The sequence below is a fragment of the Syzygium oleosum genome, unplaced genomic scaffold, assembly GCF_021117445.2.
Source record: "Syzygium oleosum isolate NSW1041296 unplaced genomic scaffold, Sole_v2.1 Sole_v2.25, whole genome shotgun sequence".
Taxonomy (NCBI): Eukaryota; Viridiplantae; Streptophyta; class Magnoliopsida; order Myrtales; family Myrtaceae; genus Syzygium; species Syzygium oleosum.
In genome coordinates, this window is record NW_026607509.1 from 5355149 (window position 1) to 5381910 (window position 26762).

The following is a 26762-nucleotide window of genomic DNA, read 5'->3' on the forward strand; positions in this document are numbered from 1 at the left end:
TGGACTTGTTATGCCCTTGGTCCTTTCTCTGGACGTTTATTAAGTAGAGGAGGTTCTTTGAGAAAATGCCTTTGGGTTTGACCTATTTCTGACTTTCTTTCTAAACTGAGAATGAGGAAGAAACAAAGAAACAAAGTGTTTCGTTAGGACTTTGATTTTTATTAAAGGAGGCAAGATCTGTGACTATTCCAAACATAAAATATTACAGGTACACAAGAAAAGCGATAATTTTACCTCAAATGGAATTGAAAGTACGCAAAGCCTGAGAACTTAAAGATATAATATCGGAATTTAATCGATAACGAAATCTAACAACTACAGCTAAGATATACTCCAAAATTTAATCGACGACAAAATATATGAGAACTACAGGCATAATTGCAGTGCAGAATTTGAAAGCTGACAAGTTTTGTGTGTTGTGCGTGGGGCTCTTCGGTAGACGAACACAAGTATTTATAGTTTTCACTGCATAACTGCCTGTGAGCATGTTCTCATGTTGCCAAGATCTTTTCTTCAAGTGGTTGTTTTCTTAAAACCACGCCTCGATCTTTCGAGCCTGTTTGCTGCCACTTTGAATTTCTTTCATGTTAACTTTATTCTTCCTCCACAATCTGATGGACTTCATTGCCTTGTCAATCTATTTTAATCAGTATCATTGCCGTTCAACTATGTCATCTTAATCGTCAACCAAATGCTATCGTGTATTGACGGCTGGTTCATGATCATCGATGTATATCAATATTGACGACCACTCTTATGGTCATCGACAATAGTTCGCACGTACAGCATTGATAGCCACCCGTCCACAAGTCACGTGCTTACTCACGCGCCGGGGACCTGATTAATTTTTTGTGCAAACAAAAAAGAAACACATGACATGAGACATTCGAGGATCAAAGAGATATTAGCTCTCATCTCCTGCGCTTCTATGCATAATAGTTTCTTTCCTTCCATGGCGACTTAAGAAGATCGGTCGCTGCGACTGCCAGGATGTGATATTGCCATATTAGATATTTTCCAACGGGAAAACACCTACTTCTTTTCTTCCAACAAGATACCATATTGTATTAGTTTTCAAGGACTTACCGGTATGCTTAATTTTCAGAAAAAGTAGTCATCTCTCAAGGACAATGCGAACCCTCCTCATCCCAGAAAGTAGCCATTCCTCATAAGCTCCAACGAGTGCTCTCAACATCTTGATAGTGAGGTAATCCACGACGAGTGCTCTTGAGAAATGGATGTGAATCAATGGACTAATTCTCATTTGGTGGTCATAGTTTCTAAGTGGATTTTGGGATGCAACAATTTTGACAACAATCATCACCAGAACAGATGGATACAAGAGACTGCGTGCACGAGTGAAGCTAGAAAAATTCCTCTTCACAATATTACTTTTGCAGTGACGTTATGGAAGTTAAAAAGGTCACAACAAGACTGTTATCTATCAAAGCTAAACCATACCAGAGCAGGTGCAATAAGAAGTAAGAAACATGTAGAAAAGAGTATCCATATACTTATAGACAAGGGTTAAATTCCTCACACAACAAACTAGATCCATCAGCCCTCTTCAGCAGTGAGCTGCATACAAGCTTATTTAACATAAACTGCACCCCAGCCGCATAACTGTGACAACTCCAAGCCTGACATTAAGACCAATTTCTTTCAGCCATAGCAACGAATAGGATCATTGCAACCTTTAGAAGCAGATTGTTTGAAACCAAAACGGCCTCCTTTAGCGAGATACTGCTGGTGGTATTCTTCTGCACGGTAGAACTTCTTGGCGGGCAGAATTTCTGTGACAATCTTTCTGTTGAGGAGTTTCTGCTGTTGCTCCAAGGATTCTCTAGCTGCTTTCTCCTGTTCTGGTGTATAGTAATAGATTCCTGACCTGTACTGGGTGCCCACATCATTCCCCTGTTCAATTCATCATCAACCCATTAGAATGTGGGAGTTATACTTACTATATATGCAAAATAGCCAGAGAATAAATGGTTCTAACCAGTTTATTAGCAAGACATAGCATTAAATGGAGCACTATGGCACAATGTGGATTCATTTTTATGCACCATCTATACTAAAGAAGGGAGAAGTGGGTAAGCAGACCCGCACTATAGGTCACAGAATACATGGCCAAAAGCAAAAGGCATGCGGCCTTATATTGGGGTAAAACTTACAAAGATTATTTGATCATCAGAGAATCGCAGTGTGATTAACAAAAGATCAATAAAATCAATTCAAAGATAAAAGAAAGCGAGTGAAACTGACAAAGACAAGCAGAACTTAGCACTAACTAATTATCAAACTCCTCAGCCTTCTTCAGATAAGTTTTAAAACATCAAACACCTTCAAGGTGGTTGCTCGTCCCCAAATACTGACCCAATCAAAGAATAAGCACTTCCTTAAGTGCTGAGAATGCCATAATCCACTTCACAGTTCATATCCTGCGCAACAGATGGGGGGAAGTCTCATGTGGACTCATCTAATCCATCGTCGTTTAGCGAGATAACCGTAGACAGACTCGACTTAAGGAGGGAGAATGCGAGGAAAGCAGAGATCTAATTACTCTTAGGACCTCCAGGGCCAGTTTGATTTTCACGAAATTCTATTCACAACCCTAAAACATGCTCGCGAGCTCGCCGCCAGAAGAGTGCGATAAAGGGCATTAAGTTTTAACATTGCCTTGGCCAGAGGAGAAACCATAGAAGGGCTATGCTATTATCTTCAGCCTTCAATCAAAGCCTAAACCAGACTCATCGAAGAAGGAGCACAAAAACCCTGTAGCCGGACTGGAATATCGATACGGGTGTCAAAGAAAACCCAGACAACAGAGCCATCAAGAGCCACGATCGCGAGTACAACAATTACAGCATCACAAAGCAAACACGTCAAGAACCCAGCAAACTCCAGTCATACGGATAGAAAGAGTTCAATCACCCGACCAACCCTCGTAATCCAAGGACCAGAAATCATTCCACCTAAAAAGAGAGGAAATTGTCGTAGCCTGACGAGATTCACCTGACGATTGAGGGTGGTGGGGTCGTGGCGAGCCCAGAAGGCGTCGAGAAGAGACTCGAAGCCGCACTCTTTGGGGTCGTACTGGACCCGCACGACCTCCGAGTGGTTCGACGTCCCGCTGCACACGTCCTCGTAGGTCGGGTTATGCAGGAACCCCTGGGTGTAACCCACCTCGGTCTTGGACACGCCGGGCACCCTCTGGAAGGCCAATTCGACGCCCCAGAAGCAGCCCGCCCCGAATTGGGCGAACTGCTGGCCCGGCGCCGGGACGTCGTCGTCGGGGCCCTGGGCGATCGAGGAGTCCATGGCCGACGGGTCGGGGGCCTTGGGCCCGAACCCGAGCTTGTTGAGGATGTTCATGGGGGGCCTGTACGAGGACGAGGACGAGGACGAGGACGACGCCACGAGCCGCGAGCTGCGTGGGGAAGCGGGCTCGCGGAGGGAGAGCTTGGAGAGGGAGAGGAACGGGTTGAGGAGAGAGAGAGGGGCGGAGGGTTTAGAGAGAGAGGAAGAGACGAGAAGCAGAGGGGAAGACGATGAAGCTGCTGCTGCTCTGGAGACGGAGGCGAGCATTGTGGTGGTTAAGCCGGGGGGTGACGTGTGGGGCTTAGCAAATGCAAAGCGGGGGGTTGGGGATTGGAGAGAAATGCCTTTCTTTACTTTGCCTTGCGCTTCGATGTCACTACGATTTTCCTCCCCCCCCCCCTCTTTTTCTTGTTCTTGGTTTTTTTTCGGAATTTCGCATTTCCTTTTATCTGGTTTTCGTAATTCAGCGGTTGGCTGTGCCGTGCTGTGCTTGTAGGGTAAAAGCGTGAATTATCTATTTTGAATAGTTCAGACAATTGGAAAATGGATTCATTGTTGAGCTTCGTTTTGGTTCTTCATGGTGACCGTCGGATGTTCAAATGAACTCTTGATTTAATTTTTAAGAAGAGGGTCGGTTCCCCCGCTAAGTTGACTTCTTCTGATTTTAGTGGCAAGTGGTGTTTAGAGTGGTCAACGAAGGCTAGAAATTAGAATTCAGCCGGTCGCAATTCAATATCCTTCGGGAGCAAGGAAAGGTGGGAGAGCCGCATGAGCGAATCATTCATACGTGACGTGGCCTGCGCATACACCAACCAATCGCTGTGCATTGCCTGCAGCGCAAGAGAACGGTGGGTGGGGAAATCCACGGCTGCTACGTCGTTTCGAGGTTTGTCGAGAATCACGAGCCGCCAAAAAGACAATCAGGGAGGGTCGCTAGCCGGCCATCACAAATGTTTTCCGATGCTATAGTAAGATTGGTCTTGATAACTAAGGGTGCAAGTGGTAACCATTCTGCTTCAGAAATCAAATTCTTGCAAGAAATTGATTTCTGGAATTCTTGCTAGAAATTGATTTCTGGAATTCTTGCTAGAAATTGATTTCTAGAGGAGAAATCTGTTTGATAAAACATGACTAATTCTGTTCCAGAAATTGATTTCTGGAAGAGAAATCTGTTTGATAAAATAAGAGGAAATTTCTACTTCTGGATGAGAAATACATTTGATAACGGCGCGTCAGTTCTATTTCCGCAACAATGATAGTTCGAACTCAATTGCAAAATATTATTTATCTTAACCTACAATGCATGATATTCGAGGCAAAATCTAGTACATTTTTTTAAATCCTCAAATAAAAAGAACAGAAATTCCAAAATAACATGTCATTACAAGAAGACCTGATACCAAATCTTCAATTACACATAATACGAATCCTACAATACAACATTACATTACAGAAGGCAAAAAAAGCAAATAATCCTCGAATAATAGTAATGGAAGTACAATACAATATAGTGGAAAACAGTCAGATTTCGGGAAAATAGGAAATTTATTGAATTTTTCCGAAAAAAAATTCAACAAATCAAAAAATAAAAAATTTTAAAACTTCACATATTAGTTTAGAATACTTGTGATTACCCACGTTTAGTGAAATTTAATTTTTTTTAGGTGCCCAAAAAAAATAAAAATTCAAAAAATTCAAAACTTCACAGAATGGCTTAGAATACATGTGGCCACCCATTTTTAGTGAAATTTAATTTTTTTAGGTGCCCAAAAAAAATCAAAAAATAAAAAATTTCAAAACTTCACAGAATGGCTTAGAATACCTGTGGCCACCCACTTTGAGTAAAATTTAAATTTGTGGGCACCTCCAAAAATCCAAAAATTTAAATTTTCACTCAAAGTGGGTGGCCACAGGTATTCTAAGCCATTCTGTGAAGTTTTGAAATTTTTTATATTTTAATTTTTTTTGGGCACCTAAAAAAAATTAAATTTTACTCAAAGTAGGTGGCCACAGGTATTCTAAGCCATCCTGTGAAGTTGTGAAATTTTTAATTTTTTGATTTTTTTTTGCCATCTCAAAAAATTTAAATTTCACTCAAAGTAAATGGCCACAGGTATTCTAAGCCATTCTGTGAAGTTTTCAAATTTTTTATTTTTTGATTTTTTGATTTTTTTTGGGCACCTCAAAAAATTTAAATTTCGCTCAAAGTAAGCCAAAAATACATTTGATAACGGCGCGTCAATTCTATTTCCGCAACAAAGATAGTCCGAACTCAATTGCAAAATATTATTTATCTTAACCTATAATGCATCATATTCGAGGCAAAATCTAGTACATTTTTTAAATCGTCAAATAAAAAGAACATAAATTCCAAAATAACATGTCATTACAAGAAGACCTGGTACCAAATCCTCAATTACACATAATACGAATCCTACAATACAACATTACATTACAAAAGGCAAAAAAAGCAAATAATCCTTGAATAATAATAATGAAAGTACAATACAATAGTGGAAAACCGAATTTCATGGAATCTCTGGCATATGATTATCCTTAGCCATTTTATTGGCAATACGTTTCCTAATAATGTTCATCTCGGTTCCCTCTTCGATCGTTACTACATCGTCTGTACCCTGTTCAGTAGGTTCACACATATAATCCGGATCTCCATATATGGACAAACACTTATCCATCCTATCTTGCTCAATGATGTAGTTATGGATCGCACAGCATGCAATTACAATCTGTGTTTGTTTTTCAAATTTAAATGGAGGCATCTGTCTCAAAACAAAAAAATGATTCTTTAAAGCCGCAAAGAATCTCTCAATGATATTTCTTAATGAAGAATGCCTGTGGTTGAACAATTCCTTTACTGTTGTTGGTCCCCCACTTCGTTGAAATTCTGGTATATGATACCGTTCGCCTTTAAATGGTGTTAAAAACCCTAGACTTGAAGCATAACCAGAATCGACGGCGCGACGGCGTAGTACTTGCCTACAATAAAGTATTCATGGATTGATCATGAAATGCAATCCTAGCAAAATCATAAACACAAATACTCATTATATATCAAAATAGCACCTGCGGGTGGTCGAGGAAACTGTAGGTGAGGTGTGTCAAGTGTGGCCGACAACACCCGATAATCGTTGGCTGATCCTTCCTAACCAGCATACACAAAAGTAAATCGCATATCAAAGGAACACACACACAGCACGTTCTGAGTGGTTGTGCCTTTTCTACCTCTAAATCGTGGCTACATATGTTCAGGTACGGTAGCATGAATATGGGTGCCATCAATAGCACCTACGCACCCCTGTCATTTAATTAAATACATACATTAGACAAGATTGTGAGCAAAACTAATCAAATGGTGCAAGGAAATATACGAAAAATGTACCTTGAAGTAACGATTAAACTTTGGCTCAATCTGAATTTCTTCTTGGACAATATCAAACGAAGGAGGTACGATAATCTCCTTCGCCAATTCCAAAACAGCTTTCAACACCACTGCAAAGTACTTGCTAACAGTCTCTCCTGAACATCTCTCACATAAAGCTCTGTTGGAGTTCTTGTGACAAATCATTAATAAAAACATGGCAACCTATTCATCTACCCTAACATATCGACTGTCTGCCAACCAACCTCTTGACTTGAGCAAACCACAAAGGTTAAGAAAAACATATCTCTCCATTATAAATGCTTCGTATACTCTATCTGAATGTCCATGAAGAAGCTCGCTAACCCATTGGGGTCCTGTCAATACGCTGTCCCTAATACGTTCTGTCCTGTGCATGGACCTATGCAACCAAGCAGTACACAACCATGCCAACAATATTTTCAACTCATCCTCATCAAAGTCTTGTTCACCTGATACAATTGTTTCACTTGATGCTACTTGATCATTAGACCAGCTACTTTGACCCCCTTCCATATTACCTAGGCCATCATGCGAAAGAAGAAGACAAACTCAACATGTCAGTTAGGAAGCCAATACATTTGAACTGATATGTTGGGAATTTAATACCACTCAACAGACAATTATGGAATTCAATCACATTAAAGCAAAGTCTCAACATCATCACAAACGCATAGTCATAAAGACAAGTCAATGTCTGAAATACATAAGTGAAAAGCCGAAATAAACTCAAACATAAAACGGCATACTATAGCCCAATAACTACTCAACAGCCCCCAACTACTCATCCATAGCCTCAATAAAGGCAACTCTCATTTCGGGAAGACATGTCAGGAAGCCCTCTCTCCAAGAGGCATTAATGACAGCATGTTTCATAGCTTTGATGTAAAGAACCTTGTCCAAGTCATGCATGGCATTTAGGACAGCACCCACGGTTGCTATAGAGTAAGGGTCCACAGGTATTAAGGACTGTGAGGTGACGGAGGGACTTGATGTTTGAACCGTCTTAGCTTTGATCATCTCTTGAATAGCTTTGCAGGTCGCGTCAAATGAATGCGAACTGCTCTTTCTCCTCCTCTTGGCATTTGGAGTCTTATCCACCATGTGACTTTTTGGAGGTGGGCTCGCCGACACGTTAAATTGTTCCACATCAGCTTGGGTTTCGAAAAATAGTTCAGGTTCGCTTAGGTTGACATGAACATCATTGTCACCACCACCACCACTATCACCTGTACCCTCCGACGGTGCCACGCTTTGCACATTTCCTATTGCAAACTCCCCAGTGGCGTATGTATCCCCAAACACAACAAAAAGCTGTGAATACAAAGGAAATCCGTCCTTCCTGAACTTGGCCCATTCAGTATTAGCCTGCGCCATTTTCAAAATAATGTCAGGCAGTACTCAACATTTTATAAATCTGAAATTTGAGGTTACAATAATAAGATGACCTAAGTAAGTAACATCAACTTAATGTGATTTGCCCAAACAGTTTCATCGTCCACAACAACCCTCTTGCTGTCATCGTCCCATCCAAATCCCGTTGTTGAAAGCAGCTTCTTAAAACTACCATATTGTCTCTTCAGTTTCCGTGCCTTGTTCTTGAACTATGGTAGACTAAAGTAAAGTCCTGTTTATTCATTGAATTCTTTTTCAATGTTATTCCACCATACTCTATTGTAGGTACATGATGTGCGATTTCCCTTTTTTACCTCATCTACCATCAGACTTACAAATAATTCGGTCAACGGCTCAGTTCACTTTGCCATGTACGTGTATTTGGAGGATTCCATTTATGTAAAATCGATGAAATTTCAAGGGTAAATGCTGGTAATGGCGATTCAACAAACAAACAAGAATTAAATAGAGGAGCACATCTACAAAAGAGAACATAAATTATACCTGAGCAGAGAATTTCACACCCTAATGTCATTAGTTTCAAGCTATTGAGAAAGGAAGTACACCACCAGCCAAACTTGATAATCACTATTCAATCAAAGAGAACATAAAAGGTGCATAGTCCATATAGCAAATTATGTAAGGGGCTTACCTACTGGTGGAAACATGCAAAATAAGGTGCTGAACTCAGGTTAAAAAAAATTATGCTAAAATTTGAACCAAGTCCCAAGCTGAACTGCACCATCAACAAGAGAATAATGATGTTTGACAAGAACAACATAATGTACTATGTACTAGAATTGTAGAGGGGACAATCCCCAAGCCTTCAAAAGTTTTTCAAGTGAACACCTTTTTCAGAAGATTATTGCAAGTAGTTACAAGACTCAAGCCTTAAACTGAATATCATTGAGAAAATATAGATATTGCACCTGAGAGCTAATGAAGAGAGGAAAATCGTGAAGATTAAAATACTGATATTCAAAGGGAAAATACAAATAAAAAGGAGAAATGGGCCAACTTCATTCTCAAGATTATTGAAATTTGAAATGGTTCAAATAAACCATAAGATGGGAGGCAATAATTGATTGATACAGGCAATTCAAGTGAACCCTAAAATCAAACACATCGAACAGTCAAAGCAATGCATGCCTCAAGATTGAGCACACACAAGTCTATCGATGCGGAAAACTGAAGCTCCAGTCACACTTAAAGCTCGTGATTTCACACACTCTTTATTTGATTTACAAGATTTATAACCATCTTCAAGCCCTGAAAATAGAGAAACTCTACCAAAGAACTAACAAATAGTATAGCATAGGAAAACAGAAAGATTATAGTATGAGTCAAGGATAGCCTTCGAAAGAGATAAATTGAATGAAATGCCATGGTTTCCCCTCACTATCTCAGGTCGATAAGCTATCTTTCACTTGTAGGCCGTCCTCCCAATCCATAAAATTTAACCTTCCCGGGGTAAAACCATCATCTAGTGCCTGTGCTAAAACCAAAGCCAGTGCTCGAGATGCCGCCCAGAAATGATAACCCAGATAAAAACAAGACAAAAGCGCCAACTACTTGTGGCAATTCGCCGCGAACCGCAGAGCCAGACATGAATGACGAAACAAACCGATTTAGCCACAACCCACACATCATAGCCCTTTCGAAATCGAAATCCTGCGGCTCAACTTCAACCTCAACCTCAATCCGCAACATGCTAATCAAGTTCTCGCCATACCACTCCGCGGTGTCTCGTTCCCTTGTTCCGACTCGATCGAGCGAGATTCGCACGGGCCGCGTGCCCTAAACGGGCGGTCGCATCGCGCACCGCGGATTGCACCGAAGGAAAAAGCTAACGAGAGGAGGTGAAACGGTTGGAAGAATCGAAGACTCACCAGCTACGCATGAAAAAACGGAAGCAGCAGAGATATAGGGAGAGCCAAATCGATCGCCGCCGTGTGAGGTGGCGGTTTCGGTGCAGTCGCGAGGAGGGATGGAGGGCACAAAACTGAAGAGGCGGAGATATAGGGAGGGCCAAATCGATCACCGCCGCATGCAGTGGCGGTTCCGGTGCAATCGCGAGGAGGGACGGGAAAGCACGAAACTGAAGAGTTGAACGAGATGGAAGAGAAAGAAAGAAATTAGGGCCAGAATGAATTCCGAAAGAGAGAACGAGATGGAAGAGAAAGAAAAAGAAATTAGGGCCATAATGAGTTCCGGGAAGAGAGAAGCTACAAAAAGTAGCATCTCTTTTTTGGTGGAAAACTCATTCTGAAATCAAAATTTGATTCTGGAACCAAAAAAAGAATTTGTTTTTACCAAACGCATTTTTATTCCAGAATGCAAAAATTGCTCCAGAATGCATTCCGGAAATTTTTTAACAAACACATTTTTGTTCCAGAATGCATTCTGGAGCAAAAATTCTGCTCCAGAATGGATTCCATGCGCGCCCTAAGTGAAACAAAACCGCATCGTACGTATTCATGAAACTGAAACAGATGTTTCTGCTGGACAACATCATCATAAGTTTACACAGTCAACGAATCTCTCTAGTGCTTACATGCCCATGTGTCTCAAACGCAGAGGAGTAGTAACTAGCCATCCGTCAGGTGAATATCTCACTCGTAGATCCAAGGATGAAGGCTGCTTTGCCAGTTCACGGTCCCATCGGGGAACCACAGAGCTATCTCCTTCTTGGCGCTCTCGACAGAATCGCTTCCATGGATCACATTCCTGAGGTTTAACGGAAACATGTGAAAAAAGCATAAAGAGTAAGTCAATCGCAAATACCCGTTAGCCCTCGCTCTCAGTAGATTAAAATAGAAAGAGGGACAAATGATTTCGCTACAATCCCTGGTGAAGCAACCGAGAAATGAATTCAACTTCACCGGCGCCTTACGTATGAGTGCAGTTCTCTTCTCACACAAACGTCGAGAAAACTCGAATGTAGAAATGTCACTTATTAAGATATATATTTGCATTTAGGACCACAAGCAGATGTAGAGAAACTGATGTGGGACAACAAAATTTTAGTTAAAATATCACATCCACCCAAGTGACAAAAGGAAGGCAATGATGCCAGTCGGCACATTTGCAAAACAAACGACATCAAAGTAACCTTTTTTTCCTCTCCTCTAATATAGGTAAAGTTAACAGCTGTAAAGTTGGGAATTCCCATGTTGGAAAATAGTCTGCCTAATTCTCCCCCAGTTTACAATTGCTCACTCATTCTGTGGAACCCATCACACATGAAATGCATAATAATTTCAAAGACCCATCTAAAAACCATGTTTTAGCTGAACCTTTTAAAGCCTGTCATATGCTTTGACATAGAAGATGCAACGAAGAGCTCGGAATGAATTTGCACAAAGCAGACCAATCAAACAACTAGATGAAAAAGGACAACCAAATATTAGTCCATGTACAAGAGACATACCTTCCGATCTCCACCGCAAAACTGCCACGGATAGTACCAGGATCCGAGGCCGATGGGTTAGTAGCTCCTATGATCTTCCGACCTGTCGCAACAACATTTTTACCTTCCCATACCATAGCAACTACAGGACCAGATACTATATACTCGACTAAGCCCTCAAAAAACGGTTTTGAGGAGAGATCTTCATAGTGTTTCTCAGCAAAAGGGCGCTCCACGCTAATCAGCTTCATTCCTAAAATTCATTACAGAGTCTTTTAAAACTGGGCTCATAAAAAAAGATGAAGAAAGCAGATTATAATACTGATAGCAGCAATTACCTTTTAAATAGAAACCCTTCTTCTCAAAGGTGCTGATGATCTCACCCACCTATACCAAGTATAAGACGTAACTAAATGAGCAGCAGTAGTGAATATCCTCTGCACAATGCCAATCTCAAATACACTCTTCGCATACGCAGAGAAAAGTTCCAACGCAAATGAAATACATGCATACCAGAAACCAAAACTAGAAATCATTCACAAATTCAATGGGATATCATAAAAGCCACCTGGAGAATTAGATTTTTCGTGTGCCTATATGCTCAGAATAAAAAAAAAAATTGACAGGAAAAGGCTCCATGTGATCATTTAACAACCTTCGATTCCGTGGCTTCATAATTCCCATATGACTCTAAGCAACTCTGTAAAGGCAATCGACCCAACAAAAGCATGCGCACGCCTAGAAACCACATGATGCTCACAACTATCAACCTAAACTCGATTTAAATGGTTCAAACAAATTGTCCCGGATTCCAACCATTCCCCAAGCCAAAATCACCCATCTGCATGATATATACAGCACATCCCTATTCTCCCCGGTGCGGTACTAACTACAAGATCTCATTTTGCTTCCATTTTGCGAACAGACACGGGACGGGTATTGGTACAGAAGCTTAGCTGGGTCCGAAAGGGCTCAAATTCATAGAAAGAGAGAAGTTAGAACAAACCAAGCCTCGCTGAACACCGTCGGGTTTGATCATGATGAAAGTCTGCTCCATCTTCACTGCTCACTGAACCAAACCCACGACTACGAGACAGCGTGCGCTGGATCCTCCGCTATTATGTATGTCGGACGAGCAGAGGAGGGAGGAGGGATTAGGGTACACCTCTATGTATATATCACTCAGGTTCGTGTACTGTGGATCAGCTTCTTTACAATAAACGACGCACCGTTTTGGTCTATTTCCAGAGTGCGCTTTGTAAGCCCGACTCGAAAGGAATGGATTGATGTTATGTTTGTCCCCTTAAAATGAAGAAAATGTTTTTTTTAGGGTACACCTCTCAAAAAAATTCCGTTTGTTTCATGAAAAATAATTTTTGAAAAAACATTTTCTTCATTTTATAGTGTTTGGTTCATGCAGATAAACGAGTCAACATCTATGTTTAAATTCAGAAAAATGATTTCCTCTTTGAAAAATTGAAAAATATTTTTCAAAATATGACTAGGTATTGACTCTAAGGCTCCGTTCGTTTGGCGGAAAATATTCTCATTTTGGAAAATATTTTCCCGGAAGTCATTTTCCTGGAAAATGTTTTCCCGGAACATAATTTTCCGGTGTTCGGCGATCAATATGAAAAAGTTTCGGAAAATATTTTTCGCCGGCCGGCGGCGACCGGGCCGCGGCGGGCGACCGACGGCCAACGTCCGGCTACCGGGCGGCGGCGGGCGACCGATGGCCAACGTCCGGCGACCGGTGGCGGCGGGCGACCGACGGCCAACGTCCGGCGGCGACGGCGTCGGCCGGCGACGACCTGCAATGGCGGGCGGCGGCGACCGGCGGCGGCCGGCGATCGGCGGCGGCTGGCGACCTTAGTGAAGAAGAAGCTCCGGAAAATGATTTCCGCTTTTGAAGAAGCGGAAGTCATTTTCCATAGACTTAAGCTATTTTGTGAGGGGAGAAGGAAAATATTTTCCCACGGAAAACGTTTTCCGCCCCCCGAACACCGGAAAATCCGGAAAATATTTCCCGGAAGAATATTTTCCGCCAAACGAACGGAGCCTAAGGATGCGTTTGTTTCACAGAAAATGTAATGTTTTTGGAAAATGTTTTCTAAAAATTCATTTTCCAGGAAAATAGTTAGTTTTTCTTTATTTGGTGATATGTGATCGAAAATATTTTCTGGTGTTTGGATCTCATTTGGAAAATGATTTCAATACCATGATTTTATCTCGAACAAAAAAAAATCGATTTTTTAAATGTTTTTATTTTTAAAAATAAAAATAATAAAAGAATAAAAGAAAGAAAAGAATAAAATATTAATAAAGTAAAGGGAAGCAATTCCGGAAAGTGTTTTCACCTTCTTAAATTAGAGAATTCACTTTCATAATTTTATAGATGAATGTTTTCCTTAATCGGAAAGTGTTTTCGGTTGACTAATCATTTTCTACTAACCAAACAGGTGAAAGTCCGGAAAACGGATTCTCGAAAAACACTTTCCTTGAAACAAACGAGTGAAAGACCTGAAACTCTACGCTTTGACACGAAACCCCAACGCTGGCTCGTGAGTCCCCGATGCCTGGGCCTCGAGACCTCGACGCCCATGCCCGGGTCCATCGAGGCCGACCCCAAAGCCTTGGCGCCCGTGCCCGACGCCCCGGCACTTGAGGTTGGATCCATTGTACTCGAGCCCGGGTTCATAAAGCCTGTGCTTGGGCCCCCAACGCTCAAGCTCTACTTTCTAGCACTTAGGCCCAGATCCACAAAAGGCCGTGCACTAGGGGTAATCAGTTCCCAATACGGTTCGGTTCCAAGGTGAAACTAGGAATCGGATCAGTTTCCAAAATTAGGAATTGGGGACCGAACCAGTTGGTCCTAGAATTGGGAACAAGACAGGATCACCAGTCCGGTTCAATGGAACCGGTCACTTCTTTTTTTTCTATTACTTGATACAAATTCTCCGTGTTCCCCACTACTTTTTTAGAAAAAAGATCTAAGTAAAGGGACCCTAACTATATTCTACAATAAACAAAAATTTAAAAACAAACTTATAAATTGCCTATTGAAACACAATAAACTAAACCCATCAATCATCGAAAAATAAGGATTATTTTGCAACCATGAATGATCAAACATGAATAATGATCCTCAAATTGAAAAGATGAACAAAAAAACGTATTTCAATTAAGGTTTAGTTCACATTGTATTAATTTTTTTGAAGAAATAAAAAAATAAAAAATATATATGTAGTCGATCTTGTCAATTTAGTTCAGTTCGGTTCCCTTTGAAATCAATAACCAGACTGCTCAGACACTGGTTTCACTTTTAGAAATCGGGAACCCGACCAATACTTCTAGGAACTGGACCAAACCGGCTGCTCCGGGTGGTTCCTGATTTGGACAGTTCGTTTTGCACACTCCTATCATGCACGGGTCATTGGTTAATAAAGTGTTCATTCTAATAAAATAATAATATATTTTTTTTTAAATGTCAAATTTTTAATTTTTAATTTAATGTATTTTCTTTTCTTTTCTTTTTGCTTCTTCCTCCGTCAGTTGCCGATCATCAGTCACGGCGACGTCCGACGACCGGCCACAAGCGAGGAACGAGCTCGCTCTAAGCCAATGAGGCTCCACCTTGCCAGACAATTCGAGGTTGAAGTCGAAGGAGCTCGTTGTAGAGGAGGCTGAGGAGGGTTTCATCAGACATAAGAGACGCCTCACCAATTCCGATTACACCTTCGGCTCGAAGTCGAATGTGAAGTCCCCAAACCCTAGACGACTTTGGCGATATCTTCGGCATCAATGCGAGGAGCATGAGTAAATCGAAGAGCCAATGGGGCAAGGCTTGTTAACTGGAAATCGTTAACATGGGCGTCGGTTAGTCGTCGGTTCTAACATGGACAATCTTTGCATATTTTTTTGTTTTTTATGAATCTTTTCTACTTTTGATTTTTTCATGTCGCATATGGATGGCAGGTTGGCAACTAACCATAAGTGAGAGCTGGAGACGGCATTGTGGCCCTCGGCAGATCTAATGACCCTTAAGCAGGCCACAAGAATCGAGCCCCCTCCAGATTCAGTGAAGGCGAGGCTCACTTGTGGCTAGTCGTCCTCCATGGCCAAGTACCAACACAAGCGAATGGAAAAGAAAAGGAAAAAAATAAAAATAAAAATAAAAATTATCCATGCCAGTTTTGACCAACAATCGATATACACATAAGGTTTCCAACCAATTACAACTAAATTAGTAAATTTTCAAAAAATCTAGGAGTAAATTGACACAATTAAAAATTTTAGGACTAAATTAATAATCGTCAAAAGGTTTAAAGAATAAATTAGCACAATTTGAAAGGATTAGGACAAAATTAGCTGCCCAACAATAAATTTAACACTTTTTGGATAATTATTCATTCTAAATCTTAGAGTGTATCCTCGTATGAAATATGACAAATAAAAATCAATGCGCTCAGATTTTTTGACAAATTCAAAAGATAAAAGCAAAGCGCTAGGCATCATTAATCTTCATTGTACCCATTTGACACACATTCTGAAGCCATCCTGACTCAATAACCCAACCTACGTCCAGGGTCTCAAAACATCCTCAACCGTTTATCCCGAATTATCCCAAATCGATACATTTATGATAAATTTCACGTACGTAAGTTTTTATTAAATTTTATCGTCAAATTGAAATACACGTTGCACATGCGTTTATCATAAGTGTACCAATTTGTAATTTTTTGTGATATAAATCTAATTTAACAAAAACTAATAAAGTGTAAATTTAGGCCTAATTCCTTAAAAAACCTTCAACTTTAAGTCCAATCCCAATTTTAACCCAAATTTTTCTTTGTCTCAAGAAAAACCATCAACTTTCCCTTCAGTCCCAAATCTATACTGCCGTTAACCCTTAATCCAAAGTCACCGTTACTTGTCCAACGTGGCATTTGCACATCAGGAATAAATTCAGATCATTTGTTGACTTGGATTTAAGACGCTGTTTATCATCCCTATCCTCCCAACCTCATTCGGATCTTTTTTTTCTCTTTCCTTTTTATTTTCTTTTTTCTCCTTCTCCTTCTGACTCTGCAATGGGCGACCTTCGTACGAACATTTGGAAGTTGCGACCTCAAATTTACACCAGATCTGAGGTCAACCTCCAAATCTGGGTTTCGGAGCTTCAAGGGAGGGCTTGGGCTTGCTCCAGAATACTTTGATTGTGAGCTTGGTGGTGGTCGCCAGCTTCATATTCTAACGAGACGGTGAAGATTGGCCGACTACGCTTTCTTGACTCCACACACAGCTCGTTTCGGCATGGTACTTTCTTGACTCCACACAAAAGCACCACCATCACCACTAGAGAACTCTGGGCGTTGGGTTGAGCCGGTTCTTGCTCAAAGAGATGAGGCCAAGCCTCAGCGGTGCCCACGAGCAAGGACAAGAGAAGCTCGACCTATGGCCTCGTCGACCAAAGTAGTATCTTTATGTGAAGGCCGTTAAGGCTACGGAGGTCTCGACGCCGTTCGAGGATAGAGGCGAGTTGGTGGCTGAGGTAAAGCTAGGTTACGGGGGAATCATGAAGAGGGTCAATTCGGACTCGAGCTCGAATGGTGTTAAATAAACCAAGACTTTGCCTTTGCGAAGGATTGCACACAATCCTCAGTTGTGGAGGTGTTTGTGAAAGAGAATAATAAAAATGAGTTCTTGGGTCGTGTCTGGTTCAATCTCGATGAAGTCCCTTAGAGAGTGTTGCTGCGACCGCAGTAGTATCGAATGGAGGACAAGAAAGGCAAGAAGGCGAAGTCCAGGAGATGATGTTGCAGTGGCATGAGAGGGACGCCATGGAAGCTCATGACCAATTCCTTCATTTGGATCAAGCCCAAGCCCCCTCGACCGAAGCTTCGAGAGCCACGTGAAGATGATGAACAGTATCTTAAATCCAAGTCAACAAATGATTTGAATTTATTGCTGACAAGGAAACACCACATTAGACATGTAATGGTGACTTTGGATTGAAGGTTAACGGCGGGATAAATTTGAGACTTAAGGAAAAGTTGAGGATTTTTCTTGAGACAAAAAAATATTTGGGATAAAATTGAGACTAGACTTAAAGTTAAGAGTTTTTGAAGAAGTTAGACCTGTAAATTTATCACAAATGTTCCAATTTAAAATCTTTTATGCTCAAAATATTCGTTAATATACCAATTTGAGATTTTTTATGATAAAAAAATTGGTCAAATTAATTTTGGGTAAATCAGTGTATATCAATTTAAGGATTTTTCGTGATATTAACCATAATATTTATACCATTTTTATGTCTTTTTCAAGATGGTGCCTTTTTACTCTTGTTACAGTCACCGTGGGGGATCAAACCATACCTATCCAAACTTCCGAGTCAATGCTAAGAAAACTACTTGAGCATCGGCTCATAACAAATGGTCTCGCCATCAGCAAATGTACTGCTTCCATGGGAAGACAAATCAAGCCAAATCAACCCTTTTCTTGCCTTAAAAAAACTGCAGGACCAATTCATCTACAGTCCGTGCGATTACATTATTGATCAGACACTAAGAATATGAATGTTTAAAATGGAGATATCCTCAAATAACGTATCTCGTGTGCAACTTTTCAATCAAACGCTATATCCAAATAAAGGCTACAAGTTATGCAGTTTATTATAGAAGAAAAAAAGAAAGCCAAACAAGTGGATCGATCGGTCATCATCAGAATGGAAATGTTCTTCTCATCCACAGCAAATGCATGCTGTGTAGGAAGGTGTCCTAAGATTTTTCCAGATTTCATCACTTGATGCTGCCGACCCAAGGACAAACAGGACAGAGACAGAAAAATTAACCACCGAATCCAACTAGTCCTGTACCTTTGAACCAGCAAATAAAGCCAAAGACACATTGGACAAGTGTTTGATGCCGCATTTCAGGCAAGCAATTGAAATGCAGATATTACTGGGGTGTTTGGATTCTAAAGCATTCAGATCCAAGAGGATGGAAGTATGAAAAATCCATCCTCAAAGTCACAAGAGTTCGTCAAAGAAATGCTCCTAAAGAGATGGGGATTGCAAATTAAGATGATGATAATGTGAATTCCTAAAAGGTAGTCCAGAAAAACGAAACTTCACATGAATCACTGAATGCAGATTCAGAAGCAACTTAGTTTAGCATCACTCGATAGACATCTCAGATCAAGTGTTGGATTATTTGTGTTTAGCTTCATCCCCATCTTCTACAGCGAAACTATGTCATACAAAACCAAATAAACAAAACGCGAAATTTTGCAAAAAACAGTATATGCAACCAAAAACAAAGTCGAAAATCGAAGAAATAATCATAAAAAAGAGATCTTTATCGGGGGAGAAGAAGAGGGAGCTACTCAGTGGTGGCGATAAGAGTAATAGGTTCGATTCTGCCAGCGATCCGTCTTCAACTTGTGAGTCAGAAGAGGGAGCTTGTTATCATCATCGTAACTCCAATTTCAGTGAAAGCAAAATCAGATCGAATTGAAATAGCCTATGCACAGAAAAATCACAAAAGCTACTGATAATCCATCTATGCTCTCAAGAATTTACAGCAGAGAGCGAACGAGGTAGAGAGAGAGAGAGAGAGAGAGAGAGAGAGAGAGAGAGAGAGAGAGAGGGAGAGAGAGAGGCTCGGTTCAGCGGGGTTGTCGACACGCAAAGCCATCTCGAGAGAGAGAAAGCCCTGCATTCCGGTCTGTTGAGCTTGAATTTATGGAGTCGTCATCGCCATCTCTCCCTCGCGCCCTCTCTTACGCAAACAAAGCAGAGCAAAGAAAAAAGAGAACTGACCATCAAGATTCAAAAGCACCATAGAAAAGAACCATGAAGCAATCAAGACTCGACAATGGATAGATAGATAGATCTCCGAGAGAGGAGGCTCGGATGGAGCGACGGACGAAGAAGAAGAAGGCTGAGGAATGCGGCAGGGATGAGTAGTATTTATAGAACGCAGCTAGGGTTTTTCAGATTCTGAAGCAACCCTGGGAGGCGGACGGAACTTGGCAAAAGGAAATTTTGATAAAATCTCAAGAAAGGCCCCGAAATTGAGTCACTTTCACAAAGATGGCCCAGAATGGGCAATTTTTTCAAATTAGATCCTAAAATAATAAATATAGTCTCAAATAAGGGCATAAATTCACCGGCCAAGGCCTTTTCGTTCAAAGATGTTCTCTTTTCTCTTTTCTTTTTCTGCTTCTTTCTTTTTTTTCTGTCTTCTCCTTCGTTCTTCTTTTTTCCCTCCGCACCTGTGCCACGAAATAATGTTGGAAAGTTTCAAGTCTGGTCGTGCTTTTCCAGGGAGTAGACACCGGGATCACCAGCGATTCAAGCCAATCGAGTGACACTTAAAACATGGAAAGCTTGATTTTACAATGCTCATGCTGAGAAATCTTCATTGATTAAAATGGATGCGATCTTCATCTTCGTGGTATTTTGTCCTTCCCATTAGCCGATGTTTTATGATGGTGAAAGTTTTTCCCACGTGAGATTCCTGTTGCTACCGACGGAGATGCAAATCCAAGTAATCAAATTTGGAGTTGAAGGGACTTTATTAGATTAGTTATGCAAGTTTAAGGACTTAGCACACAACCCAAATGCTCAACACTTCGACTGAGAAATATATGCAAAGTTCGTAGACTAAAAGTGATTTTTCCCTGAAAATTACTTTTGTCTAATCTGTGATTGCCCACTTATTCACAATTTTTGTAAAAGATGAACACTCGTCTAAATCTTATATATCGATCTTAATATATTAAGAAATAATATATCTTTTCGTGTCAATAATCACAAAACTTTGAATTGCTCAAGTAGTTCGAGCTAAATGGTAACTGAAGTCACGAAAGTCGAAATATTGAAAAAAAAAATGAAAAAAAGCGTCATGTTCCAATCTATTCTTGTAATGCATGCTATTCGTGGAACCAAATGATATAGCAGGTGTTACATTATTTAGACCAAATAACATGAAGAGCTATTATAACTCTATCATGTTACAATAGGTCTTATTCCGTTGCTACGATTAGATGGCTTAGAAGTGTCCTCTTGACCACAACGTAATTGATCACAGTGAAGTATAGTCATTACAAGGATACACCAGAAGTCGGGAGGATCATAATTGATAAGGACAACTGATCCACATCTATATCACGTGTCGTGGGGATATGGGTTGATGACCGATTGCCATGTGCCATTATGACATGAGTTCATATCAAGCCCACTAATGAGGGTTGAAGGTACGTTAAGTCATCCTTAACGAATCTATTAATTCAAAACTCTCCGAAACATCTTTGCAAGACTATTAGTTCTTGATATTTGTCACCAACCCTATGCCATTCTTATATACATGAATACTTTTGTGAATACATAAATATTTTTTTTTAACCACTGAGGGTTGTTTCAGTGGCCACCCTTTCCACATGGGAAAGGGAAATCCACATCTCCTCAGGGGAGATGGGGATGGAGACGTTTAATTTCAAATATGGAGTTCGACTCTCACGTTCTAGGGGTAATCGGTTCCAGGGTGGGTTGGATCCAGACTTGGAATCTGAAACAAACCCTGTTATAACCGGTTCTCAATTTTTGGAACCTGAAACCTACCCCGCTTTCCCTGGACACTGTTTTGAAATCGACCCTGTTTTTCCGGTCCGGTTTCAGGGTCTACCCAAGAGCCTATTTTTTTTTGTTCCTTTTTCTGGTTTCATTTTTTTCCAGCAAAATAATATAGGTAGTAATGAAACGATTCAAAGTAAAAGATCTACCGGATCGGCGAGCCAAAAAAACGGAAAAAACACACACACGGTACGGACGTTGAGATGACCAAACCCTAGCCCTCTTCAACATGCAGGCAGGCGACGAGCTGGGTTGCGCTCTTACGGCGACTGAGGAGGCGATTGCGAAGAGAGAAACCGTGAGAGACAGAGGAGGTTGTGAAGAGAGAAGAGAGAAACCATGAGAAACAGACTGGGTAGCCGGGTAGGGTAACGTGATCTAGGGTTTTTACTTTTTTTACATTATCTTAAAACCGGTTTTAAAACCGGTCCAGGTCGGTTTTTACTTAGAACCGGAAACCGGAACGGTTATAACTAATTCCCAAAAAATGGAACTGGAAACCAGACCGGTTCTTGTTAGAACTGGTTCACGAACCTGTTTTTCGAGTGGGCCGATCCGATTTCAGGGTAAACCTAGTCCGGTTACACACCCCTATCACGCTCTGCAAAGAGATAGGGTAAAAGTTTGAGAATGAGTTAAAAGTTAGAGTAGGACAAGACTATAAAAAAAATTAAAAAATAAAAAGTTTAAGCTTTGCATTTGTTGGTAAAGTCATGAAATTTCGATTATGGCCTTTGTGACTGGCATTGAGGTTTTAATTCTCTCACTAACATTCATATTCAGAAGGGGCTACATTTGGTTTAAAAACGTTGATCCTATATATACACATTGTTTTCTTTGCATTTGGCATTATTTTTTTTTGGTTTTTATTATAAAAACAACATAGCAATGAAAATTCGAGCGGAAAATTTCGAAAATTTCGAAACCTCTGTGAAGAGGGGAGGGTGGATAATCTCGAAATTGTTTTTTTTTTTCTTTTCTTTTGGTCGATCAAAATTGGTTTATTTTCTGGTAATTTTCATCCCCCCCAAAATGGAGGTAGGTCGGTCACTTTCTTTTAAGATTGTGCGTGGTGGTGGCGGATAATTTGCAAGTGGATATTGCGATGGCTCCATTTGTGGCGTCCACTAAAAGAAAAAAACAAAAGCATTAAGTTTTTTTTTTTTCATTTTGGTTACGTGGCAGGCAAAAAATGTTCAACGTCACACAACACTAACAAAAGAAATTGAATGTTTCAAAAAAAATAAAATAAGAAAACACTATAAAAAACCCGAAACTATATATCACTTGTGATAAATTTACCTTGAATTTTGCGACACGAAAATCCCAAATTATGTCATTTGTGACACATTTATCCCACAATACTTTTCCCAAGAGCATTTTCATATTTTTCCTTTTTCTATTTATTTTTTCTTTTTTTTCTTTCTTCTTTCTCCCCTCCACCGGCCATGGCGGAGGGAAGCCGACGAGGGCGACCCTCACCGGATCTAGCGAGGGCGACCCTCGCTTGTGAGGGCAGCCCGCGCCTAAGTCGGACGAGGGCTGCCCTCGTCGAACTCTGGTGAGGGAGACCCTCGCTTGGGCGGGCGAGGGCCGCCCTCGCCGGCTTCCCTCTGCCATGGCCGGCGGAGGAAAGAGAGGAGAAAGAAAAAAAAAAGGAAAAAAAAATAGAAAAAGGAAAAAGATGAAAATGGCCTTGGGAAAAATATTATGGGGTAACTGTATTATAAGTGACATAGTTTGAGATTTTTCGTGTTGCAAAAAAAAAATTCAGCGTAAATTTATCATAAGTGGCATAGTTTGAGGTTTTTGGTAGGTATTTTTTAAAATTTTTTTTTTTATAAAAAGGAAAAAGATACCTCCGAACTATTCTCTCTGTTGTCTCTGTCGCTGCCTCCTCTGTCTCTCCAAACTCTCTTACCCCCAAGAAGTGAATCAATGGCGGTTTAGTCAACGTGACGACCCACTTCGTTCTCTTGTTCCTGAAGAGAGAGAGAGAGAGAGATAGACTGACCGTTTCTGGTTCACCGATGATCTGTTCCGGTCGTATTCTGGCCGTGTCCTTCGCGGCGAAACCTCGGTGTCCCTGCAGCAATTCGCCGTTCCCCAGCTCCAGAGTCGGACGGCTGAAGCCCGGCTCCAGCTTCAGATGGCGATCCATGGCCACCGACCCCGAGTCTTCCTCCTTCGCCCCTCCCGTCGATTCTGATGCTCCCGATAAGACCGCCGCTGGGTATGCCTCCCTCCTGCTCCTCCGTGTGTCCATCATATGTTTGTCGGTTAGCCAGGCAGTAGCAGTTGCTACGGAACCCAATCATCTGGTCAGTTCGTGTTCGTGTCGAGTCGGAGCTGAGGCATGAGCTCGGTAGTAGTAGGCAAAGAAGGTTCGACCGTGGTGAACCCATATTGATGAGATTGAGATTCCATTGGAATTCCGATGCAGTCCATAGATGATCTGGCTGGTACTGACGTAGCCTACTTGGCTTACTCTCTCACGGGGCAATCAATGGAGCTTAAACTTTCCATTTTGCTATTAGAGTTAAGCTTGATTCGGCTCAATTTATGCTATTTATTACCTGGTGTCAGCTTCCTATTTCCTACACCTTTGAATAAGCTGAGCTATCTGACCAAAAGAAAAAAAAAACATAAACAAGAAGCCTGAGCTAAAGCAAGTTTCAGGCTTGGCAGTTCCCATCCACACTCTGTTTTCTTTACCTGCAATTTTATGTGCATGATGATAGTTAGGCAACAAATTGCATGCTGCATTGGGATATTAGGTTCCATGACTTGCCTGTGCAGATTTTGTATCATAGAAGGGCCCGAGACAGTGCAGGACTTTGCTAAGATGGAACTGCAAGAAATCCAAGACAATATCCGAAGTCGGCGGAATAAAATCTTTCTACACATGGAGGAGGTAAACGTGACAATGATGCTTTCATGGGAGAGATACTCTGGTTATGGATGAATAGTTCTGGTCTTAGACACGCGCATGTGGTGCTAATTGTTGTTCATTTTCCATGTCCCGACCTCCTGCTTTAATTGATGTCTTGTATTTACTTTTTTCAGGTGCGTCGGCTGAGGATACAGCAGAGAATTAAAAGTGCCGAACTTGGTGTATTACAGGGCGAGCAGGAAAATGAGCTCCCAAACTTCCCATCATTCATCCCTTTCTTGCCCCCTCTAGTGAGTTTTTCACATCTGTAGTAGCACCTTGTTTCTCCCTTTTTCCTTCTATTTTCCATATGCGACATTTTGATTTGTACTTGACAAACGATCGGGATGCTTATCATAATTTTACATTGTTGATGGATACTTGATTACAGAGTTCAGCAAATCTCAAACGGTACTACGCCACTTGTTTTTCTCTCATTGCCGGGATTATTATCTTCGGTGGCCTTCTAGCACCCACTGTAAGTTTTTTTTTTCCTCGAAGCACCCACAGAAAGTTTGTAGAATTAAATCCCAAGAATCTGCCCTTGAGCTAGCTTGCCAGGAGTCGGATGATTCTCATTCATGGTTTAGTTTTCTCTGTAATTTTTATTGTCTGTTCACGACCATGACCCATTGACTATGTCTGCTTTGATTAACTAGTTGGAACTTAAGCTGGGACTAGGGGGTACGTCTTATGAAGACTTCATTCGAAACGTGCATCTGCCTATGCAGTTGAGGTACTAATTAATGTCTTTATCACTCTTCTAACACCAAATTTCTTTGTCACTTTACCACCTTCATCTCCGTTCACAACTGTAAAACCACAACTTTTGATTGGCTCTCAGAGGTTACATGTAGCTGAGCGTTCTAATGCTTAGTGATGTAACAGGAGTCTGTATAACTTTGCAATTTTAAAGTTTAAAAAGCAAGTCAGGCTAGTTTCCGAGAGTTATTGTGCTTCCCAAATTGTTAGAAGAATTCATTTAGATCTTTGTGGTTAAGGAATGGGTATTTCTCAAATAAAAAAAATTGGTCGAAGAATATGTATATGCAGATGAAGAATTTTCTGATCTCTGGAAGGTTGTGATATGATGACAGGATCGGATATCTTTTTGTTGTGTCAGTTAAATGCTTTGGCTCGCTTGTGCTTTTTCACTTTCTATGCTCACCTGCATCAGCTGCAAATTTCAGCCAGGTTGATCCTATAGTGGCATCCTTCTCTGGAGGAGCTGTTGGGGTGATCTCAGCTCTGATGGTTGTTGAGATAAACAATGTAAAGCTGCAAGAGGATAAAAGATGCAAATACTGTCTTGGGACTGGTATAGCTGTGATCTGATCTCCTTCTCCCTGTCATTTTTTATCTCCTTTCTCGTGTGATTTGTGGTTCTTGATCTAGCACTGGCAACAAATCGAAGCATGGAAGTCATGCTTAAATTTGCCTTTAGATGGATGACTTTTAGGTACTCAAGAGGCTCAGTCTAGGGCAATGACTTCATTGTTTTCTCTCACGTGCTTGGTAAATGCAGGATATCTTGCCTGTGCTCGTTGTTCAAGTACAGGGGCCCTTGTTCTTATCGAGCCAATCTCATCATTCAATGGTAGCGATCAACCTCTGTCAGCTCCTAAGACAGAGAGATGTTCAAACTGCTCAGGATCCGGAAAGGTTAGCCTTCTACAATATGTGACGTGATGTTTCCAGTATGAGATATGCTCTGTCATTTAGAAAACGGAAAAGCCAGAGTTTCTGCTGAGCATAAAAGGCTTGCTCTGATATCACATGGTAGCTGCACATGGTATATGTTGAATAAACCTCCGATAAAAGTCTCGTTGGTGCTTGTCGCAGGTTATGTGTCCGACATGCCTCTGCACTGGAATGGCTATGGCCAGCGAGCATGACCCAAGAATAGATCCCTTCGATTAAGGATATGCCGCATTTTCGAATGAGAAGTTGAATTGTGTGTACACGAATAGATATCTGTGGCGCTTGTAAGTTGCATCATATGTGATATCGACAATTCCTTAAAGAAAGGGTAAGGAAGATTGCAGATGGAGCTTTGAGCTTGAAATTTATTTAACAGACTCATGAAAGGGTCTTCTCACAATTTCTATTTGCCTTGGAGCATTGCACTTGATAACTCCAAGCAGCCTTGCTCTCCTATAAATATACTCAAAGACTGTGTTTGGTCGTCTGGATTTCTATTCTAGATATGATTAGATAGGGTAGATATAAATCCATGGATTTTACTGTATCTTATCTACTATTTGTTGAATTGCAGTTATAAAATGGGATATTTTTTTGTTCTATCTTGTCCATTATTTGGTATAAACGGCATATAAGAGTAAATGAATCTAAAAATGCATGGACAGACATGTAAGAATCTCTCATGCTTCACTGCTAAAGAACCGCAAATGCACTGACGAGGATAATCTCAATCAATTTATGATTATTGTACGATATAAATCTCAAAGAACAAAGAAGCTCATTGCAATATTTCGGAGACACAAGTTTGATAATGACAAGAAATGTAAATGGGGTATTGCAACATTAACAAGATGGCTATGCCAAATGCAGTAAAAGAGAGAAAATACAATCATTCATTCACTTTCGCAATTCTGAAAAGCAATGTGTTTTGGCTCTCTTGTTATTTTCG

General features: G+C 40.8%; 3 protein-coding genes and 4 non-coding genes across 7 annotated transcripts; 1 reads left to right on the forward strand and 6 right to left on the reverse strand.

Moving 5' to 3' along the window:
* Positions 1–1491: 1491 nt before the first annotated feature.
* Positions 1492–3603, reverse strand: LOC115687579 (peptide methionine sulfoxide reductase A1-like). The gene is made up of 2 exons (XM_030613206.2): positions 3016–3603; positions 1492–1914 (listed from the first exon to the last, which is right to left on the reverse strand). Exons 1-2 carry the CDS (start codon positions 3586–3588, stop codon positions 1663–1665), a joined length of 825 nt encoding a protein of 274 aa, XP_030469066.1. The 5' UTR covers positions 3589–3603; the 3' UTR covers positions 1492–1662.
* Positions 3604–10608: 7005 nt separating this feature from the next.
* LOC115667851 (nucleoside diphosphate kinase 1) lies at positions 10609–12714 on the reverse strand. Its single transcript, XM_030589389.2, has 4 exons — positions 12550–12714; positions 11882–11930; positions 11565–11796; positions 10609–10861 (listed from the first exon to the last, which is right to left on the reverse strand). Exons 1-4 carry the CDS (start codon positions 12598–12600, stop codon positions 10747–10749), a joined length of 447 nt encoding a protein of 148 aa, XP_030445249.1. The 5' UTR covers positions 12601–12714; the 3' UTR covers positions 10609–10746.
* A 5544-nt stretch (positions 12715–18258) lies between these two features.
* On the reverse strand, positions 18259–18355 carry LOC115687624 (small nucleolar RNA snoR31/Z110/Z27). The gene has a single exon (XR_004006476.1). It is a non-coding gene; the product is annotated as a small nucleolar RNA snoR31/Z110/Z27 (small nucleolar RNA).
* A 337-nt stretch (positions 18356–18692) lies between these two features.
* On the reverse strand, positions 18693–18782 carry LOC115687626 (small nucleolar RNA snoR31). Its single transcript, XR_004006478.1, has one exon. It is a non-coding gene; the product is annotated as a small nucleolar RNA snoR31 (small nucleolar RNA).
* A 143-nt stretch (positions 18783–18925) lies between these two features.
* LOC115687623 (small nucleolar RNA R30/Z108) lies at positions 18926–19028 on the reverse strand. The gene has a single exon (XR_004006475.1). It is a non-coding gene; the product is annotated as a small nucleolar RNA R30/Z108 (small nucleolar RNA).
* A 173-nt stretch (positions 19029–19201) lies between these two features.
* LOC115687625 (small nucleolar RNA Z107/R87) lies at positions 19202–19307 on the reverse strand. The gene has a single exon (XR_004006477.1). It is a non-coding gene; the product is annotated as a small nucleolar RNA Z107/R87 (small nucleolar RNA).
* A 3846-nt stretch (positions 19308–23153) lies between these two features.
* Positions 23154–26300, forward strand: LOC115687578 (protein ORANGE-GREEN, chloroplastic-like). Its single transcript, XM_030613205.2, has 8 exons — positions 23154–23413; positions 23980–24094; positions 24247–24363; positions 24504–24590; positions 24772–24848; positions 25303–25430; positions 25638–25774; positions 25955–26300. The coding sequence occupies exons 1-8, from the start codon at positions 23211–23213 to the stop codon at positions 26030–26032; spliced, it is 942 nt and encodes a 313-aa protein (XP_030469065.1). The 5' UTR covers positions 23154–23210; the 3' UTR covers positions 26033–26300.
* Positions 26301–26762: the final 462 nt, after the last annotated feature.

Bases quoted from the DNA above. Each gene is read 5' to 3' on its own strand.
- LOC115687578 (XM_030613205.2), top strand. From the start codon at position 23,211: ATGATCTGTTCCGGTCGTATTCTGGCCGTGTCCTTCGCGGCGAAACCT. The intron at 24,364-24,503 runs GTGAGTTTTTCA...ACTTGATTACAG, and splicing joins TCCCTTTCTTGCCCCCTCTA to AGTTCAGCAAATCTCAAACG. The intron at 25,431-25,637 runs GTATAGCTGTGA...TGGTAAATGCAG, and splicing joins CAAATACTGTCTTGGGACTG to GATATCTTGCCTGTGCTCGT.
- LOC115687579 (XM_030613206.2), bottom strand. From the start codon at position 3,588: ATGCTCGCCTCCGTCTCCAGAGCAGCAGCAGCTTCATCGTCTTCCCCT. The intron at 1,915-3,015 runs GTGAATCTCGTC...TGAATTGAACAG, and splicing joins CCACCACCCTCAATCGTCAG to GGGAATGATGTGGGCACCCA.
- LOC115667851 (XM_030589389.2), bottom strand. From the start codon at position 12,600: ATGGAGCAGACTTTCATCATGATCAAACCCGACGGTGTTCAGCGAGGC. The intron at 11,931-12,549 runs GTTTGTTCTAAC...TACTTGGTATAG, and splicing joins ACGGTGTTCAGCGAGGCTTG to GTGGGTGAGATCATCAGCAC. The intron at 11,797-11,881 runs GTAATTGCTGCT...AATGAATTTTAG, and splicing joins GAAGGGTTTCTATTTAAAAG to GAATGAAGCTGATTAGCGTG.